General features: G+C 31.5%; 2 protein-coding genes and 1 non-coding gene across 3 annotated transcripts; all 3 read right to left on the reverse strand.

Moving 5' to 3' along the window:
- Window positions 1-936: 936 nt before the first annotated feature.
- On the reverse strand, window positions 937-6,062 carry LOC104890085 (hypothetical protein). Its single transcript, XM_010675454.4, has 8 exons — window positions 5,870-6,062; window positions 5,103-5,544; window positions 3,929-3,996; window positions 3,360-3,555; window positions 3,178-3,275; window positions 2,448-2,589; window positions 2,231-2,344; window positions 937-1,360 (listed from the first exon to the last, which is right to left on the reverse strand). The coding sequence occupies exons 2-8, from the start codon at window positions 5,511-5,513 to the stop codon at window positions 1,298-1,300; spliced, it is 1,092 nt and encodes a 363-aa protein (XP_010673756.1). The 5' UTR covers window positions 5,514-5,544; window positions 5,870-6,062; the 3' UTR covers window positions 937-1,297.
- Window positions 6,063-7,250: 1,188 nt separating this feature from the next.
- LOC104890084 (ABC transporter G family member 23) lies at window positions 7,251-10,244 on the reverse strand. The gene has a single exon (XM_010675453.4). It carries the CDS (start codon window positions 10,186-10,188, stop codon window positions 8,221-8,223), a length of 1,968 nt encoding a protein of 655 aa, XP_010673755.1. The 5' UTR covers window positions 10,189-10,244; the 3' UTR covers window positions 7,251-8,220.
- TRNAW-CCA (transfer RNA tryptophan (anticodon CCA)) lies at window positions 7,951-8,022 on the reverse strand. Its single transcript has one exon. It is a non-coding gene; the product is annotated as a tRNA-Trp (tRNA).
- Window positions 10,245-18,294: the final 8,050 nt, after the last annotated feature.

The raw sequence follows: 18,294 nt of genomic DNA on the forward strand, positions 1-18,294 counted from the left end.
CTTTTTTTCTCTCTCTCAAACCCTAGCCTCCCTTACCCTTTCTTCATCAATTAGGGGCTGCCATGGATGTTTTCATCCATGGTAAGCCCCTTTTCCCTTTTATTTCCAGTTTTTAATTCATTTTAGTGTTTGTTCAATAAATTAGTCTCTCTTTATGAGAGTTTCTCAAAACCTATTATGGGGTTTTTAGTTTCTGTTTTGGAAATCTCCTTCTCCCCTATGGGAGTTGTGAGTATGGTTCTTTTGCTTTTAGGTATGAGAAATTATTCTCATTGGTTGAAGTTCGAGACTCAACATGAAGGTATTGGAATCTCGGATGCAGTCAACCTGACTCGATCAATAATGTTCTTCCTAAACTATATCAAAATGATAGACTTCCTCATCAATAGCTGTTTGATTCAGCAAATACAAGAGGGTTGTGCTGTATTGTTCGATCTGGTTCATTGTAGTTTCTTCGAAGACAAATTTGATTTAGTCTTGTTTAATTGTATCTTGTTTTTACTTTAATACCTATTGTAGATGTCGTTTGGCCTTCAATTAATGAAATTTCTCTTTCAAAAAAAAAGGGACCACGTTAATCTATTTCTTGACCAGTTTATTCTATTCAGTAATGACATTCTTAAATCCATTTTGTGACTAGTTTAATCTGTTCGTTAAAACTACCGAGTTATTTTTTAAAATTATCTGTTGTAGTTCGATAATCAAGAAAAAAAGGAAGGAGAAGAGATCGGATGACTATAGTGTTGGGTTAGAGTGAAATGGAATAGGATTCTTAGAAAAATCCAGTCTTAAATTCGTCTAATTTTATGTTAAAATTAGACGGCCTATTCTGATACTTTGTGTACCACAATAATTACTTATTTTGTACTTTATCTAAATACTTGTCACTGTTTGATTTTTGTGTCATTTAAACATTATTTTTGACCATTTTTTGTGATTTTTATGTATGAAAAAATATAGTTATGCGAGATCTTGCTCATTTCGTTATGATATGTACTTTAAAATATCAACTTTTTAAAATTTTTTATTATAGTGAATAAGAAATATTAGTCGACAAAAGTTATATGTTAACAAGCGTGTCGGAACTTGTGTTAGTACCTTTAGAGCTGTATTGCATTTTCTTTTTCTCTGTTGATACAAATATAACATTTCTATAGACTATAGTTGCTCTTTGAAGTGAAATTTTCTCATCCCAACAAAACCCAAAAAAAAAAAAAAAGACCTTAAATACCTTCTACAGTTCTATGCTTTACATAAAAATATTACTCATTATATGTTTCGTGAAACAAATGTTGAATCAATGATTTTCCCAACCAGGTATATTGGCCATAGCTTCATTCACCATCTTTACTAATCTTACCTGCACCCAAATTCAACACACACATCTCAAAAAGTTATATGGGTCTCTCCATGTTAATAAACTGAAATAAAGTCATGTCATCATGTGGTTGTTTTGATGTTTTCGATTACTATCAATACACACAAGCTTTATAATGTGTTGCATTGCACAACAAATAACCTCTCTATTATGATAGCATAGGTGTTATATACTTGTATTTAGGACCACCTATGATAGAGATATGGTTGCATGTACGGAAAGGCCTCTGAGTGAGTGACCCTCTGCAAGAGTAGCGTAGAGGAAATTCTTCTTTACCATGGAGTTCCCAAAAGAGGGTCCCAAAAAAGTTGTACATAAACTCTTGTACATAATAATTGGCATCGGCCGTGTAGACAACTCGGGTAGGGCACGGGCCAAGCAAGGCATGCTCAGTTCATGCCCGTGTTAGGCTGCCAAAATCAAACCCAAGGCCCAGACATGTTGTGTCATAAAAGTCAATTGAATTGTGCCTTGATGACTTGGTCTAAAATTTGTGATTTTAATGTGGTTTTTCGGGTTGAAGTTCGTGTTAGGTGTTGTACCATACTTTCTCATCCAAAATTGTGGCCTAATACGCAAATATTGTTCTTTGCATGCTATGCCTCGTTGTATCATGTTGTGCCATACTAGCTAGATTGTACACCAAGCTTGGCTTGGCTCACTTGTTGCGAATTCTCTCTCATGACCTCAAGGTGAAGGATTCAAATCCCATAACTAGATTGTACTACGTTCTAACTCGGCCAACGCCTTTGTCATTATGTGTATAATGACTTTTCTTCTTTATCTTTTGAAGGTGATTATGGTATTAAAACAAGTTGTTATATTATGCAAATGGTTACATTAGATACATACCACTGACTCAGGAACTCCAGGGGGAGGCATTGTAAGATTCTTCGGCGGAGGACTATTCAGATACAATCTCTTGTCAAAGCGCCATTCACCAATCTTTCCATAAGTTAGCTCTCCCTGCGTTATTGTTGATTTGATATAGCAAAAAAACCAACTCAATATAGAGCATTACTTACAAAGTAATCTAAGGACATATAAATAACATATGCATGACTAATACCTTCATAGTATAATCACAACCATAAGTATAATGGATGATGTAACTTTTGCCAACTTCCAAGTCCCATGGAGGTTGGACCATGAAATTTTTGTAAAGATTATGCTTCACCCCATGCAATGCTGAAGCTATGGCATACCCGTACCTTCACACAAGCCGCACATTAGCATTAGTCTCAACTCTCAAGCATCCCATTTTTAACACTATTATCGGATTGTTGTAGCGTTCCAAGCCATAATTTGGTTAACTCTTTCTAATCATGCCATTTTAACCAAACAAAAAAAGCAGAGGTGGCTACTAGGCCCAATTTGGGATCTAAGCTACTTTGTTCTCGATCGATCTGTGGTGAACTTAGCCCCGAACAATCTACCTATTGGGTGGGTGGTGGTCGAGCACCCAATCCTACTCGACTCGACTCGACACACCCAAGCCCAACCTGAGTGGCACATAACCAAGCTAGCCTACCTAACTTAATGTGTGGTCATATGTCCTGTTTTTCTCTTACAATTTTTGAACCCAACACATTCCACACATTGGCCACTTCTATTAAAATATATTGTATGTAAAAGGATAGTAGAGACTTTTACTAATCTTACACATGTATTGTAAACCCTATATATATTGAATATCAGGCTTAACCTAATCAGGTTAACACAATTATTCTCCACACTTGTACATAATATTCTTAAATGAAATATAGTCATTGAAGGTGAAAAAATAGAAAGTAACTTACATTTCTTGAACCCAACCGAAGGTATGATCTGCCTCATGATCACTCTTTATTCGTAATGAAACGTTCAACCATGTAGGCGCAATTTCTTTCAAAAGAGACTGAGAGAATAAATACATTCTTGTAATAAGAAACTAATGACATTTTTTGGATGTCTTTCAGTAATAATTTCAATGCTAATGTACCTTTGTTATTATGGATGGGGAGTTTCCAATTGGATCCACATTCGAAATGGAGCCTTTCGGATAAAACTTCCTTATGATCTTCTCGTTTTCAGCGGGTTTGATGTAGAAAAACGGGTATGCTGCCGGGTTTTTCTCATGTGCTAAGTTAGGCAAGGGCTTTACAAATATATGATCTGGTTCAGCCATCAAGACATATCTACAACAAAGATTGGTAAATTTGTTGCTTATCACAATATCGACAAAACAAACAAAAAGATTATGCTTGTTAACGCACAAATTTGATATCTTGAAAATATGCATCGTGGTATGTATTGTATTTACAAATTTTTGGTCAAGGTTAGAATATGAATAGTACAAAAGTAAAAAAAAATGGGAGACTCCCATGCATAAACTTATTTGATCAGTAGTCAATGTTACCAAATGTATTTCACGGGAAGTAGAAATTTCTAAGAAGTTCATCTTCGTGCATTTTTGCAAACCAGGCAATTCAATCTTAAACTTCGTAGATTCTTCTATTTTTATATTTTTGTCAACCATAATAACATTAAGTTATATTTATAACCACTCACTCTTCTTCAATTGCTGCCTTTTCCAACCATTGCACAAATGCCCAAGGTCTGTTTAGCACAACATATCCCTAAACAACAATTTTCCCATTTAGAACAAGCATAACATATGAAATTTTGCCAAAAATACAGCAAATATTTTTAATTAGATAGGAATATAGATTATTGTGAACTCAATTACTTAATTATTTGATGATGGATTGTGTCACCAAAACTCAAGACTTTGGAATGTAATTAAATAAATGTATTTAATTATTAATACCTAATCCATGCAATTAATATTTATTAATAATGATGGGTGTACCACAATTTTGAAAATTTGACCAGTAACAGGCAGCTACTAACAGCCAACATGTACCAAATCACCAGAGAAGCAAATATCTACCTAACCAAATAACAATTCTGCAATATAATTTTATCACTTTCTGGAAAACAAAGTAGTGATATTTAAATAAAAAGATCAAATGACAAAACAAAAATAAGTAAATAAAAATTAGGTCAGTACCAGAATCCTTTCCAGAGTGGATTATCCAGTATAGAACATTCTCATTATTGGTTAATATATTGATTATATTTTATTTTATAATATAAAATTAGAATTTCAAAATATATATTTGTACTTTTAATTTATTAATAAGCGGCCCAATATTATCTTCATTTCACATTACCTTTGGCTCAGTTTGGGGAAACATTTTAGCTACCTTAAATTATAAGGTTCTAACATATTTTAGGTGCTAAAATGATTAGTAGTGTTTGGGAAGCACTTAAAATAAAATTTGAGGTAGCTAATATAAAATGACTTAAATGATAAGTTAAAAAGCATACCTTTTCAAAATCAGGTGACTGAAATTTTGAAAATCTTTCCAAAATTTTGACAATAACTAATTTTGCCAAAGTAATTTATCAACTTAATCAACTAATTTTGCCAAAGAATTAAACTAATCAGTTACCTTATCAGTTTCAACTTTATCTTATCAGTTTCAGTTAACTTATCAATTTCAGTTTATTTTCAGCTAGTAATGCCAAACAGAGCCGATAATTGAACTGCCCCTTGGTTTGCAATATAATTGACCATAATGTATAAAGTAAAATGACCTAAACTACAAAATAACAAATTGCAATAACAAGAGACAAACTTAAACCAAAAGCAAAGCAATTAAAAAGTATGATAACTCACCTGGTCAAGGCCATGAGGGAGAGGATCCACAACAAAAGAAGGTATCTCCTCCATCAAATTATCGGGTTTACCCGAATGCAAAACCCGGGTAAACCCGCCCATATCCGACCCGGGTAAATTCTTAACCCTCTTATACCAATAATACATTATCCTGCATTGCCATTTGCTATAAGGTTCACTAGTAGCCGTTACTACAACATGAAACTTCGGGTTCGGGTCTCCAGCCCGTTTCCGATACTCGGGCATCTCCATAACCGGGTCAACCCGACCCGTTTCATGATCACCCAATCTTTTGGGTTGGTCTTTTATCAACCAAAATTTAGAAATATTATAAGTGGCAAAACAAAACACAATCGCTAGTGCCACCAATAAAGACAGAGCTCCACTGTTTATGCTTTTCTTATTTTTCATTTCTGTGATTCCCTCAAATTTTCAATGATTTCTGCAAAGTATATAATAATAAAATTGTGATAAATTGATGGTTGAAATTAATAAAATTCAATGAATAATATGATTATAAGAAAAATGGGTAAATTTGCATGAATAAAGTAAATTTTTGTTGTTTTTTTGAGGTGTGCATGAATGAAGTAAATTTTATGGAGGTTTAAAGATGAATTATAGGTGGGTTGTTAGGTGAGATCATAAGCAACTACATTAAATGTTTGAAATTTTCAAGAATTTCTTTGATTATGAATTTTGTAACCAAAGCATTTATTACAAACTAGGAAAAATATGGTCATATATATAAAATAAATGAGGATATATACCTGGGAATTTTGATAGATGAAGAAATTGAAGATGGAGAATTTGCAGAAGAAATTTGCAAAAGCTGGAAAAAGGTGGAAGCTTGAAATGTGAAACTGTTAGTATCACATGAATATTGATGTAGGACTTTGATGACAAAAAAATGAGAGTGAAGAAGAAAAATCAAAATGAAGTCACCCCCTTCTAAAACGTTTTGAATAGTAGTAATCTTACTTGACAAATGGGCAAAATTTTTATTCTCCAAGTCTACAGATAAACAGTTGATTCAGCTCAAAGCTTAGTCTTGTACACTACGACTTGAGTGGATTAGGTTTACAATAATTTATTATACACTGAAACTGATTTTATCAGATAAAAACTAACTACTTCCTCAGTCCTAAATTAGTTGCTACATTTTGACCGTAGACACTATTCACGTCATAACTTTGACTATTTTTTACTCCATATACATAAAAAACAGAGTCATATTGGATCTTGTTTGATTTGTCACAATTTGTATTTTTCAAATATATAAGTTTTATAATTTTTTCGTATATGTAACTCAAGATATCAGTGTTTGAAGTTGCATCTCGTAAACCGTGAAAAATCAAATGTAGCAACTAATTTAGGACGGAGGGCGTATATTAGAAAGACATTGATTATAATATTATATTATACGGAAACTGACTATATATATTAGAAAATTATTTATATGATACATAAACTAACTTTTTTTTGGGTACATAGGAAGGGCACAACCCTGACAAAAGCTAACTGAAGTATATTAGATGAAAAATGACTAGTATATCAAATAAAAATTAACTAATTTCTCTGTAACATAATAACTATAACAAATGAATATTTTAAACTTCATAAATAATACTCATTTGTTGCAATTATTATATTACAAAGGAAGTATATCATATGGTTTCTAGTGCAAGACAAGTTATTATAAACTTGTTAAATTCAAGTTTTTTAAGTCTTGGATTAGCGTGTTTTATAGTCAATGTATCCTGACCTATCCGAAATTATAATATATTTTTAACTTATCAAAATGTATTTGAAATTACGATAATGTTATATATTAGGGCTACATATAAGCATTAAATATGTGTCTTAAAATGGAAACAGTTTATGAATTCATGACAAAATTTCACATCATTTGAGGTAATTAATGCTTAATTCAAATTTTTATTTCTATAATCTACTTATATATAACCCTAAAAGTTATGTATATCATTTTCCTTGAAATTATCTAATAAGACTTATTAAACTTGACACGTATTCTTTGATCATTAATGTAATTTTGTTTTGAAAGATAATCATCAATGTATTTAATTACACATGAGTGAAAGTTATAAAATTTTGAAAATACACAGACGAATTAAGAAAGATCTTAATTCTTACTTTGACTATATTTACTTAAATGTATGACAAGCTAAGACTTATGTGCATAACAGCATAATGTCTTATGTCACAATGGTCCATTTGAAAAAAAACAAAAGAAGAACGTATTTTGTGGGACAGATACCAAATAAAATTCTCTAGATTCTTTAATGAGCGATGTGAAAACTAGCTATAGAGCAATTATTTTAGACTTGAGAGAGCAGCATAGGTTGTATATGAAAATAAAATGAGTTTCCATTATGCTAATCATCTATCTATTGAAACTAACAAAAGAATAATAGTAATTACTTTTCTTAATATATTCTTGTAACATGCTTCTTCTGTCTTTATATACTCGCAACATCGAAATGTGCATAAGGATTAAGACGATGAAATACATAAAAAAAAACCCAAAATGCTATGAAAAAAAGAGAGAGAATATAGTGCCAAAAAAAGTTAATATTGTAAACAATAAAAAGAAAATAATCTGCAAATAAAAACTGTTGCAAGAATTAAAAAATTGACGAAGTGTATATATATATTTCAAAAAAAAATGAAAACTGATAACAAAAAACGATATCATATTTTAAATTTTAGTGGATGTTCGTTACAAAAGCAGTGAAATTTAGAATTTGGGAGTTTTATTATATATAAAAACCATGGATCAAAAAAACAAAATGAAAAAAAAAGGGATTGATCTGTGATTGGATCAGGGGATTGAACCTGACGTGAATCGAACACGCAACCTTCTGATCTGGAGTCAGACGCGCTACCATTGCGCCACAGATCCGTTGATGTTAATTATCCGCAATAATGTACACTAGATTACACAGTTTACAAGATTTACATAAAAATGATGAAAAGTTACAAAACAATATTTTCTATTCAACATTTTTTTTAATAAAAGGTAAAAAAATAATATTAGGACCGAGAGAAAATTCTAACGCATCGTTTACAACAATGATTTTCTATTCAGCGAAAAAATCAACTATAGAGTAGTAGTTGTAACTCGACGGGCCAAAATGACCCAACAAATAACCCTATACAACAAGAAATATCCAATCATAATCCCAACATTTTCCCACCTAATATCTCTATCTAGCCCTCTACTAATTAAAACATCATTTCCATTCATCAAACAACTACTATTATGATCATTATTTGCCCAAGAAAAACAATCATTTCTCATACCCCAATATTCATTCACAATCAATGAATCCAAAGGGTACCTATACAAAGAAACATAATACATAAATACCCAATACTTTGGTATAATCTCTTTTGGTATAAAATAGCCTGAAAACAAGAAGAAAGCTCCAAGAACAGTGCAAATAAGCGAGTTTCCGGCTATAAAATCGGGCGAAATCGAGCTTAAGAACATGACTAGTGAGCTAGCCATTGAGATTATTAGCCAAACTGTGAAGACAAAGAAGGAGAATGCTTGGATTGAAGGGTTTAAGCCTACAATCCAATACACAGGAACAGAGAAAAGTAGAGCAATTACAAGCAAAAAAGGAAGGAAAATGAGGGTATTTGCTATCATATAAGATGACATTTTGTAAGCTTTTCTTGATGATTCTTTCATTATTACCTTTCTTTCTTGGAGGTAAATTGGTAATGCTTCGACGGTCGACGAAAGTAGGAAGCTTAGACTGAAGGCAAAGAGGCCTAATCTTTCTCCTACACCGATTTCGTCTTTCCCTAATTTGTGATACACACTTCCTAGCCCAAAACCTGCTACAAGAGCTTGCATTGTTCTTGCAAGAAATAGTTGTTTTGTTCTATAGATTACTTTCCAAAATCTTGAAGAAAGGATAATTATCTCAAACACCCAATTGTAGAAATACCCTTTAATTCCTTCATCATTTGTTGATGATGATATTGATTGTTGAAAATCGAATTTCTCAATTTGGTTCCTAAATGTGGAAGAAGAGGGATTATTAGGTTGTTTGAGTTGTGAAATTGATTGGTTTTTATCTTCTAGTTTGGAAATAATCTCCATTGCAAACTCAAGTGCATTTAATTGTAAAGGAATTTGATAACCCAATTGAGAAATCCTTTCCTCAAGCAATTCAAGGCTTCCATTATGAACAACCCACCCATGTGATAGGATCAAGAAGTGGGAAATGTGCCTAAACATTCGATAACTCGGTTGATGTATCGAAAAAATGATAGTCTTTTGATTCGATTTCGACACCATGGAAGAAAGCAACTCAATCACTTGAAGTGCTGAGGAGCTATCTAGCCCTGAAGTAGGCTCATCTAGGAGTAAGATTGGAGGATCATGGATCAATTCGACACCAATCGAGACTCGTTTTCGCTCTCCTCCGGAAATTCCCCTATTTTCTTCATCACCCACAAAGCTATCTGCAACTTGGAGAAGCCCAAGTTCTTGTAACAAGGTATCTACTCTGTTTTTTCTCTCTTTAGAATTTAACTGTCTTAACTGAAATTTGGCGCGAAACATTAAAGTTTCTCTAACGGTAAGTAAAGGGAGTAAATCATCTTCTTGGGCTACATACCCACATAAAGTTCTCAATTGGGTTGGGCTTGTTATTGGGCTTTCATTTAATGAGATTGAATTTGGGTCAAATTCTCTCTTTTTAACTCTACCTGATATAACTCTAAGTAGGGTTGATTTCCCGGTCCCACTTGGGCCCACAACTGCTAACATTTGTGAGCTTTGGGCTGTAAAAGAAACTGATTTAAGAATTTTAATATTGGGCTTGGTTCTATGAAATGGGCCCCCATTTTGGTGGAGGGTGTAGGAGAGGTTTTTGACACTTAGCTTATAAGCCGCGGCGGAGTGCACCTTGGTTGCTGGTGGTGGCGGAGAATGGTGGCCCGAGGAGGACGACGAGGAGGAGCAACCGGATAATTCTTCATTCGAATCGGAGGTCGAGAAAAGGATTATTGAGTCATCTTCTGTGATGGGTTGCTTAAAGCATTTTGCCATTGCTTTGTTTTGGGGGTGTTAAGTGTACAAGTTTTTTGTTTAGGACTAAATGGCATGTTTTATATACTTGTAAGTTTACAAATTTTGAGATTGGAAGTTGTAACAACAAAGTTTGCTTGATGGTGTTAAATTTCTAGTGTTTGGTGATCTAAGAATTGCTATGTACTTTAGCTGACTAAAAAAGAATTGTATGTGTAGGAAAAAAGGTGGAGTATATGGTTGTTATTGATTTATAGTTAACCAACATACATAAACTTAGGTTAGATTAGGTTTGAAAGTAATATGTAATTTCCAATTCTAGAGATAACTTTCCATATGACAACGTGTAGGTATTGATCACTTTCCTTAATTTAGTTTATATGGTTCTCTTTAGTAGTTGAAAATTAAATACAATTACTTTGCAAGAAGTAATTATTTAGTGAAAATTCAAGATTATTACGACAAGCTTTTAGTGATTTAGTGATTATGTCAAGTTAAAGACAAACCATACTAGACAAGTTTTTTTTTAAAAAAAATGCAAAGCAGGGTGTAAAGTTAAGATTTAAGAAAGTGGCTAGAAAGTTAGGTTTTTTTCTCTTCGTTATAAATCAACTGAACAAAAGTAAATTGATTGCGACTAAACTGAATCGAACTGTTTGTAATTGAACTGAACTGAATTGAACTGAAGTGATTGCAACTAAACTCGTGAATTCAAATGAATTGAACTGAAGATAAGTTGGGGAGAACATGCCCTCAAAGAGACATTTCCTCCATAATTAGAAGCGCTCATATTAGTACCCTCTTGAGATTGTTAAAATTGGTTGGCTATTCGGGTTAATGAATTTGGTATCAGGTTGATTTCAGGTTATGTTATCAGCAGAATTTTATACTTACACATAAGATAAATGGGTTGAATAATTAAAATTTTAATTATAATTGAGTTATTAGGTTAGATTATAGATTGTAAAACCTACTATTGGCACTTCGATATTTTAATGTTGAGAAACTAATAAACATGATTAACAAAGCAATTTTCCTCTTCTATAACAAGATGTACATTAGCGGACTAAATTCTTTTGGGAAATTAAAAATATTATTAGTTGAAAAGTAAAAATTAAATAAATTCTAAAGTTGGAACATTTTAATTTGCTCAAAGTTCCAAAAAATTTTTAGAGATTGTATGATACTATTTTTATTTCGAAATATAAAAATTATTCTTTATAATTGGTAATAAGTCACCTCTGAAAAGATATATCTCAATTATAATTAGGCGATTTTGACTTTATTTGATAACACTATTCAAATACTTCAAATATTCAAGGGCTCAAATATATAAGGTGTTTAAATGAATTTGTCAAAAAGTTTGTCTTGTAAGAGACCGTTTACTTTTAAATTAAAATTAGGCAACGGTAAGCTCAATATTAATAAGAGAATTGATTAAATAGTGACTAGATTAATTTATTTCGGTGACTAGTTTACTCCATTTAATTGCTAGGTCTACTTTTGTATTAAAATTAGACCGTCTTTTTAAATAATTTTTATATGTCAAAAATGTACATTTTCTTTCCTTCTTCTTGCTTGGTCAAAGTAGGGCGTCATATAAAGACATTGATCACTTTTTCCTTTTAATTTATTTGTGTGATTTTCTTTTAGGATTTAAAAACTATTTCCATTATTATTTGCCGATGGAATTATGCAAAAGACTAAGACAACCTTTTCTTAGTTTAATGGTTGCATGAGTTGTGTCAAGTTAAAGACAAGCCATACATCATGTTCCATTAAAAGTTATACAATTAATGTTTGTACAATATAAGACAACATTTTAGTATTTGAGTGGTCTTGTCAAGTTTGAGATGATGATATACATTATTAATCTTGAAAATTTCAGTAAAGTTAGCAGAATTTATAAGAATCAATTTGCATAATCTTCATAAACTGTACGAAATTTAGGTTATAACTAGTTTTCAAGCTTGGACGATACCTCGGGTAATTATAATTTTCATTTATTAACATTTTATTTCATAAATATAACACCAAACATTACTTGATTTGGTGGTTAAGACTTTAGTATATAACCTTGAGGTCATATTATTAAATCTTATAAGCTATATTTTTTATTATTATTATTATATGCGTGTTTACTTTCTGTAAAAACGCTAAGAGATAGCGTCATGTGACGTAGTTACTTGTTTAGAAACGTCTTTTAATACCTATTACTATAGATATCAAATTCCAACATAAATATTTTAAACTTATTATTTCAAGTGATGTATTTTTCAAGAATTGGTTCTAGATACCAACGTTAAGTTCTCTTCAACATATAAAATATACTCGATCCATATTAATGGAGTAAAAAACAGGGCTCGAGAACTTTTTTTGGAAGTAGAAACAAACCGAGCTTTACTAATATTAATATATGACATTTTAACTATTTTTTGTTTGGTTGCTCTTTTAATAACGTTATCAAAATATATAGAAAAATCATCAACATGAAAATCTTAAACGGGGAAGCAAGGTTTATCCATTCGTGGTAAAAAAGAATCAATATAAGAACTAAGAAGTAAATAAGGAGCAGAAAACTCGATCTCATATAAACCTATAGTATTTTTTTTTTTTAATCTATATAATTATAAGCCACAAAGATAATACAAGTAAAAAAAGAAAATGAGAGATTCGAACTTTTAATTTATCGTCCAAAACACCTCTAGGGTTTGTTAAATATCCCCCCAAATTTATTTTTATAGACTATTTTACCCTTCCTCTTTTCTACACCACCCACCACCACCTGCCACCCCTGCAACCACCCACCATCACCTACTTCCCCACTGCCACTCGCCACCTCCTCCACCATCCACCTGGAAGCAGGCAAAATCTTTTTAGGAAGATGGGCGAACTTCTGGCCTGGACGTTCACTCCATGGGGAGAACGTCTAGCCTGGAAGTTCGCTCCATGGGGCGAACGTCTGGCCTGGAAGCCAGGCCAGGCGTTCGACCCATGGAGCAAACTTCCAGGCCAGACGTTCGTCGTCATCGTCCTAAAAAAGTTTCGACTCCTTCCAGGTGGCTGTGGCAATGGGGTGGTGATGCCAGAAGGTGGATGGTGGTGGAGTGAGGTGGGTAGTAGTGGTTTAGGGAAAAAAAAGAAAAGATTAGAGATGTAATTTCAACTTCTTTTTAAGCGATTTTAAGTACTTTTGAAATGATGAATAAAAGTTCAGTTCAAGTTTAACCAAGCTATTATTGGGATATTATTGACATATATACATCATAGAAGTATATCTCCAACCTAGTGGCATGTGATATCTTAGCATATGCAGTTGAATACGACAGTACAGACAGTACTATAAGCCAACGGAAACTCTGACAACAAATGTATATATACGCTGCTTGAGGATAAGGACGATTTGATGAACAATATTCAATGTTTCGTGCACAACAAATACAAACAAAATACATCCAATCAAATCCACGGTTAAAAATACATGATGCCTGGAGATAATTATTAGGTGTTTTGAATAGCTTAATTCTGGCCATAATTTGAAGATAAATGTCGAAAAAAGTTGTGGAAATTTTCATGTCTAAGTAATTCATATACTTTATTGTAATCTAGACGTACATAAGATATGATATACTTCCTCCGTTTTTTTTTACTTGCAACAGTTTGACTTTCACGCTTGTCAATGCATAATTTCAACCATCAATAAGTTTAGTTACCAATAAATCAAAATTATAAAAAGTATATATTCGGAAAATATACATTTAGACGAATCTAACAAGTCCCACATGAATATGTTTTTCCTTAACTATAGATCACCAAACATAAACTAAGTAGAGTTTGTGAATAGTGTAAAAGTCAAACCGTTGCAAGTAAAAAGAAACGGAGGAAGTATGTTTTTATATTTTCTTGCATCATGAACATAGATAGAATATATAGTTATATGAGATGGTGTAAATTTGCACAAAGCATATAGTTTAATTCTTAAATTTGTTTTCTTTTGTAATCATTGAAGGTCGCTTGTATCATGTATACCTTGCAATTTTTTGTTCAACTACAACTAGTTTTTTCCATGTATACCTTACAGTTTTTTGTTCATCTTTCACAACAAGAAACCAAATTTTGTTGACTACTGGATTTTCTGATGAACATGTTAGAGAAGTATGTATATAATATTCTTGTTATAACTAAGCTTCTCATAATAATTCTAATCAATTAGTATCTTCTCAAAATGAATTGGTGACATGAAAATCGATTTAGACATTAGAAGGTAAATGACAGTATATCAATATTATAGTTAATTAATTGAGTGAGAAATCGAAATTGACAAAATTGATAGTTGATTGTTCTCATAGTATTCAGGTGTTATAGGTATATTGAGATCAATTTTATCTTAATGTATAAATTTAAGTTTTATGTCCTTTTGTTTGTTGAAATTCTACATTAAAAACCTTCACTCTAAATTTGTTATATAGAGTTGGTGTCAATGATGGCCTTATCATTATTTCTCATTAATAAACTTCTAAGTGAAACATTTTTTGATATCTTCAATCATTTCTTTTATTTGTTTGGATATTAAAATTGACTTAATTAGCTAATTTAGGGAATTTTTTGTTAAACCTATGATATCCCACTTCAAAATTTTAAGGGGAATTTTAAATGATAGATAACCCAGAACAATGGCTTTTTCTCTTTGGTATGTAGCCAAACTTAATTTTAATTCTCAACGTTAACCTCGTGTTTATGGTTATATTTGAGAAAGTGGTATTAATAGACATTTGTTGTTATAAAGAGTTAGTGAAAGGGTTGTTTATAAACTAATCAAGGTACTTTAGACTAGAATGACACAAGTTCCCTTAGAAAAAAAATTGATTTTTCTTTTTCTCTTATTGAAAACCTATTTAATGCCCGTATTTAGAAAGAGATGAATTAGAATGTGTTTTTTAAAGGAAAGTTGTGTCTATCTATTATCTAAAATACTTACATATGAAAACAACCCTTTTAGCAATTGTATATAATGAAAAATTGTTAATAATACCACTTTTCAAATATAACCATAGATATGGAGTTACCGTCAGAACTGATCAGGATTACCGATGAAAATTTTCCAAATTTTACACTGATGAAATTTTACAAGCTAATAACAAAACAAGATTTGAATTCAAAAGCATCTATCTAACATAAGTACTTATTAAGAAAGACATAACGATATGAATATCAAAGGGACACTTCCAAAACTATAGAGATACAATGAATTTTGAAAACAATGATTATACAATGTAAATTTACAAATTAGTACATGGCAAACATGGAAAAATCTAACAATCTTTGAATATGCCATTAGTTACAATCCACAAGTCATGGAATCTCTCAGCTCATTGAAATTATAAAATGTTGAAGTTAAAGATTCCAAAGGTGAATTAACTATACTTAATTAAGTGTTGATATAATTTGAGTTTTTAAGTGTTGATATAAGATACATAGAACAAAAGCCTTACATATCAATTGTAAATTGATCCTCACATATAATCTTAATTTTTTTTCCTCCCAACTCATCCCTTGTTTTTGTTTTTTGTGCAATACAACAATTTGAAGGAGTTCAAAATTTAAATTTTTGACCAATTAAAAACTATATTTTAGATGTCAAATTGATATATTAGTATTTTTAAGGCGACCTTTATTCATTAAGGTAGTATATATAGTCAATCATTAACGTAACAACTAACACAAGATTTATTTATGTTGAACAAACACGTAGAGGTTGGATGCATGTGAATATTAGTCCCCACACGACTCCACCTATTTAATGCAAAGTCCCGACCTACATAAAAACTACTAACCAAACCTTCCCTTAACTCTTAACCCTCAAAACAACTGAAAATTGATATTCATAATCACATAAACATTATCATGAATATATATCAACACAAATACATCTTTCAACTAAAAATATTTCTATAAATTATCGTCTATCAAACGGGCCGTAACAAGTCATTGAAGACAAGAGAACCTTGCCTCCTAAAACATGATATTTGCTTAATTCTTTTTGGAGAACAATGAAGGATTGAGCCATTAAATATACTATTGCATGGTAGTGCCGAGGATATGAAAATGCAAATCGAAAAGATAAGATTCTATACAAACATTGAAGGGTGTGAGAGATCCTTAATCTGTTAATTTAGAGTAAAGCATTAAATTATATTATTAGCAGATTAAGATCTTCGAGGTTTATGTTATTGACTGTCACCATGGATTAAACTACTAATTTCGTTTACAAATTGCATCCGACTTTTATGCTTCGTTAGAATCGAAGTCAATTTTCTATAAAATAATCATGTTGACTTACAACAACCCAATTATATACACATAATTGTTTAATTTTGTGATCCGGTAGAAGCCTAGAAGGTGTATAGATGCATGTCTATATTCTGAGCCTCTGAGGTGCGAACGCTCCCAAAAAATCCTTGGTATATGACTTATTAGCTAGTTTGTAGGTTCGGACTATATATTGCGTGAACTTATAATTTTCATTATTAATATCTTACATTAAAATAATTTCACCAAATATCACGTGGCTTTATGGTTAAGAGTTTTATATATAAATTTAATGTCATGAAATTAAATCATATATAACGCATTCACTATTTCCTTTAATATATCAGTATAGATGAGATGTGATTCTCTGTTTAGGCTTTATTAAGGGTGTAACATGAGAGTACTTCTTACATTCTCCTATTTTGAAATCTAATTTTCACGATAAATAAAACTTCATCTAATTTGTCTGGTAGACGTAGTTAACATATTTATATACAACACAATCAAGTTATTTTCAAATATAGTTTACGACTATATTTTAAGTTAAATAAAAAGTTCATCTCAATATTATTTTGACAAGGAAAACATTATTCCCATCACTTACAAGTTACGAACTTCATCGATTGGACCTTCTAGGCTCTAGCTCTTTTTTCGAAAAATACACACAAATTTCATATTTTCATTCCTCAATTGCACCACAAAATTCTTATTCTTTCAATCTTGGATGTGTGCATCATACGCACATTGATCACATGCCAAATACATGCAATACATGTTACATGTACTATCACCATGTGAAAGTGTACAATATGAGTTTTATTATATAGTCCTAGCTAAGTTAATTAGATAAATACACCTCATCCAAACATCAAAGTAAATACCACAATTTACAAGGAAAAAGTTATAGGTATAAACCTTGACTTACAAGTTAGGCGATAAGAATCTCAACCTATTAAAAGTGAAATTAGATTACATGATCTTCTGAAACCATAACTTACAAGTTATATTTGTTTATCCAACTTGGGATAGATGCTCAATCTCTTTCCAACTTAGGTATCCCTCATACTCAAATTAACATAACTTTAATGTGGACATTTCTCTTGTTTTGCTAAATAGGGGAATAGAGATTTACAAGTCACATCCATGTATCAATAAGGGTAGCGTTACACATGAGCGTATACTAACACATGTACGTAAACCCTTGATAATCGTAGCACACTCAAGTTAACATAACCTTATTTGATACTACGATTTTTATCCTAGTACATTTATTATACTACATCTATTGTTAGTATTGTTGCACTCCTATTCATCTCTAATATCATAATATAACAATATGTTTTTACCTACATTCTCCACTAAATGGTTTACGTTGAAACTATAAATCATGGGCGAAACTCTCTCCTTTATAATGAAGCTGCCTCTATTTATCAATTTATCTCTATCTTCTTCATCTCAATGTCATTTACTAACTCGTACAAAAATAATATTAATTCCGAACAGATGGAGTACATATTACAAGTCATTTAATGCTATTCCATAAGTCAAATAATGCTTTTCTATTATATCTTCTTCATCTCGATGTCATTTCCTAACCAGTACAAAAATAACTCAATTCCTAACAGAAGGAGTATATATCATAGGCTAATTAATGTTAATTCCCTTATATCTTCTTCATCTCAATGTCATTTCCTAACCAGTACAAAAATAACATTAATTACGAACATAGTGAATATCACATACTACCTCTGTTTCATTTTTAAATGCAACAAAGAGCGAGATCTTATTTGTGAGACATAAAATATTACTTTAATGCAT

The sequence above is a fragment of the Beta vulgaris genome, chromosome 4 (genome assembly GCF_026745355.1).
Source record: "Beta vulgaris subsp. vulgaris cultivar EL10 chromosome 4, EL10.2, whole genome shotgun sequence".
NCBI lineage: Eukaryota > Viridiplantae > Streptophyta > Magnoliopsida > Caryophyllales > Amaranthaceae > Beta > Beta vulgaris.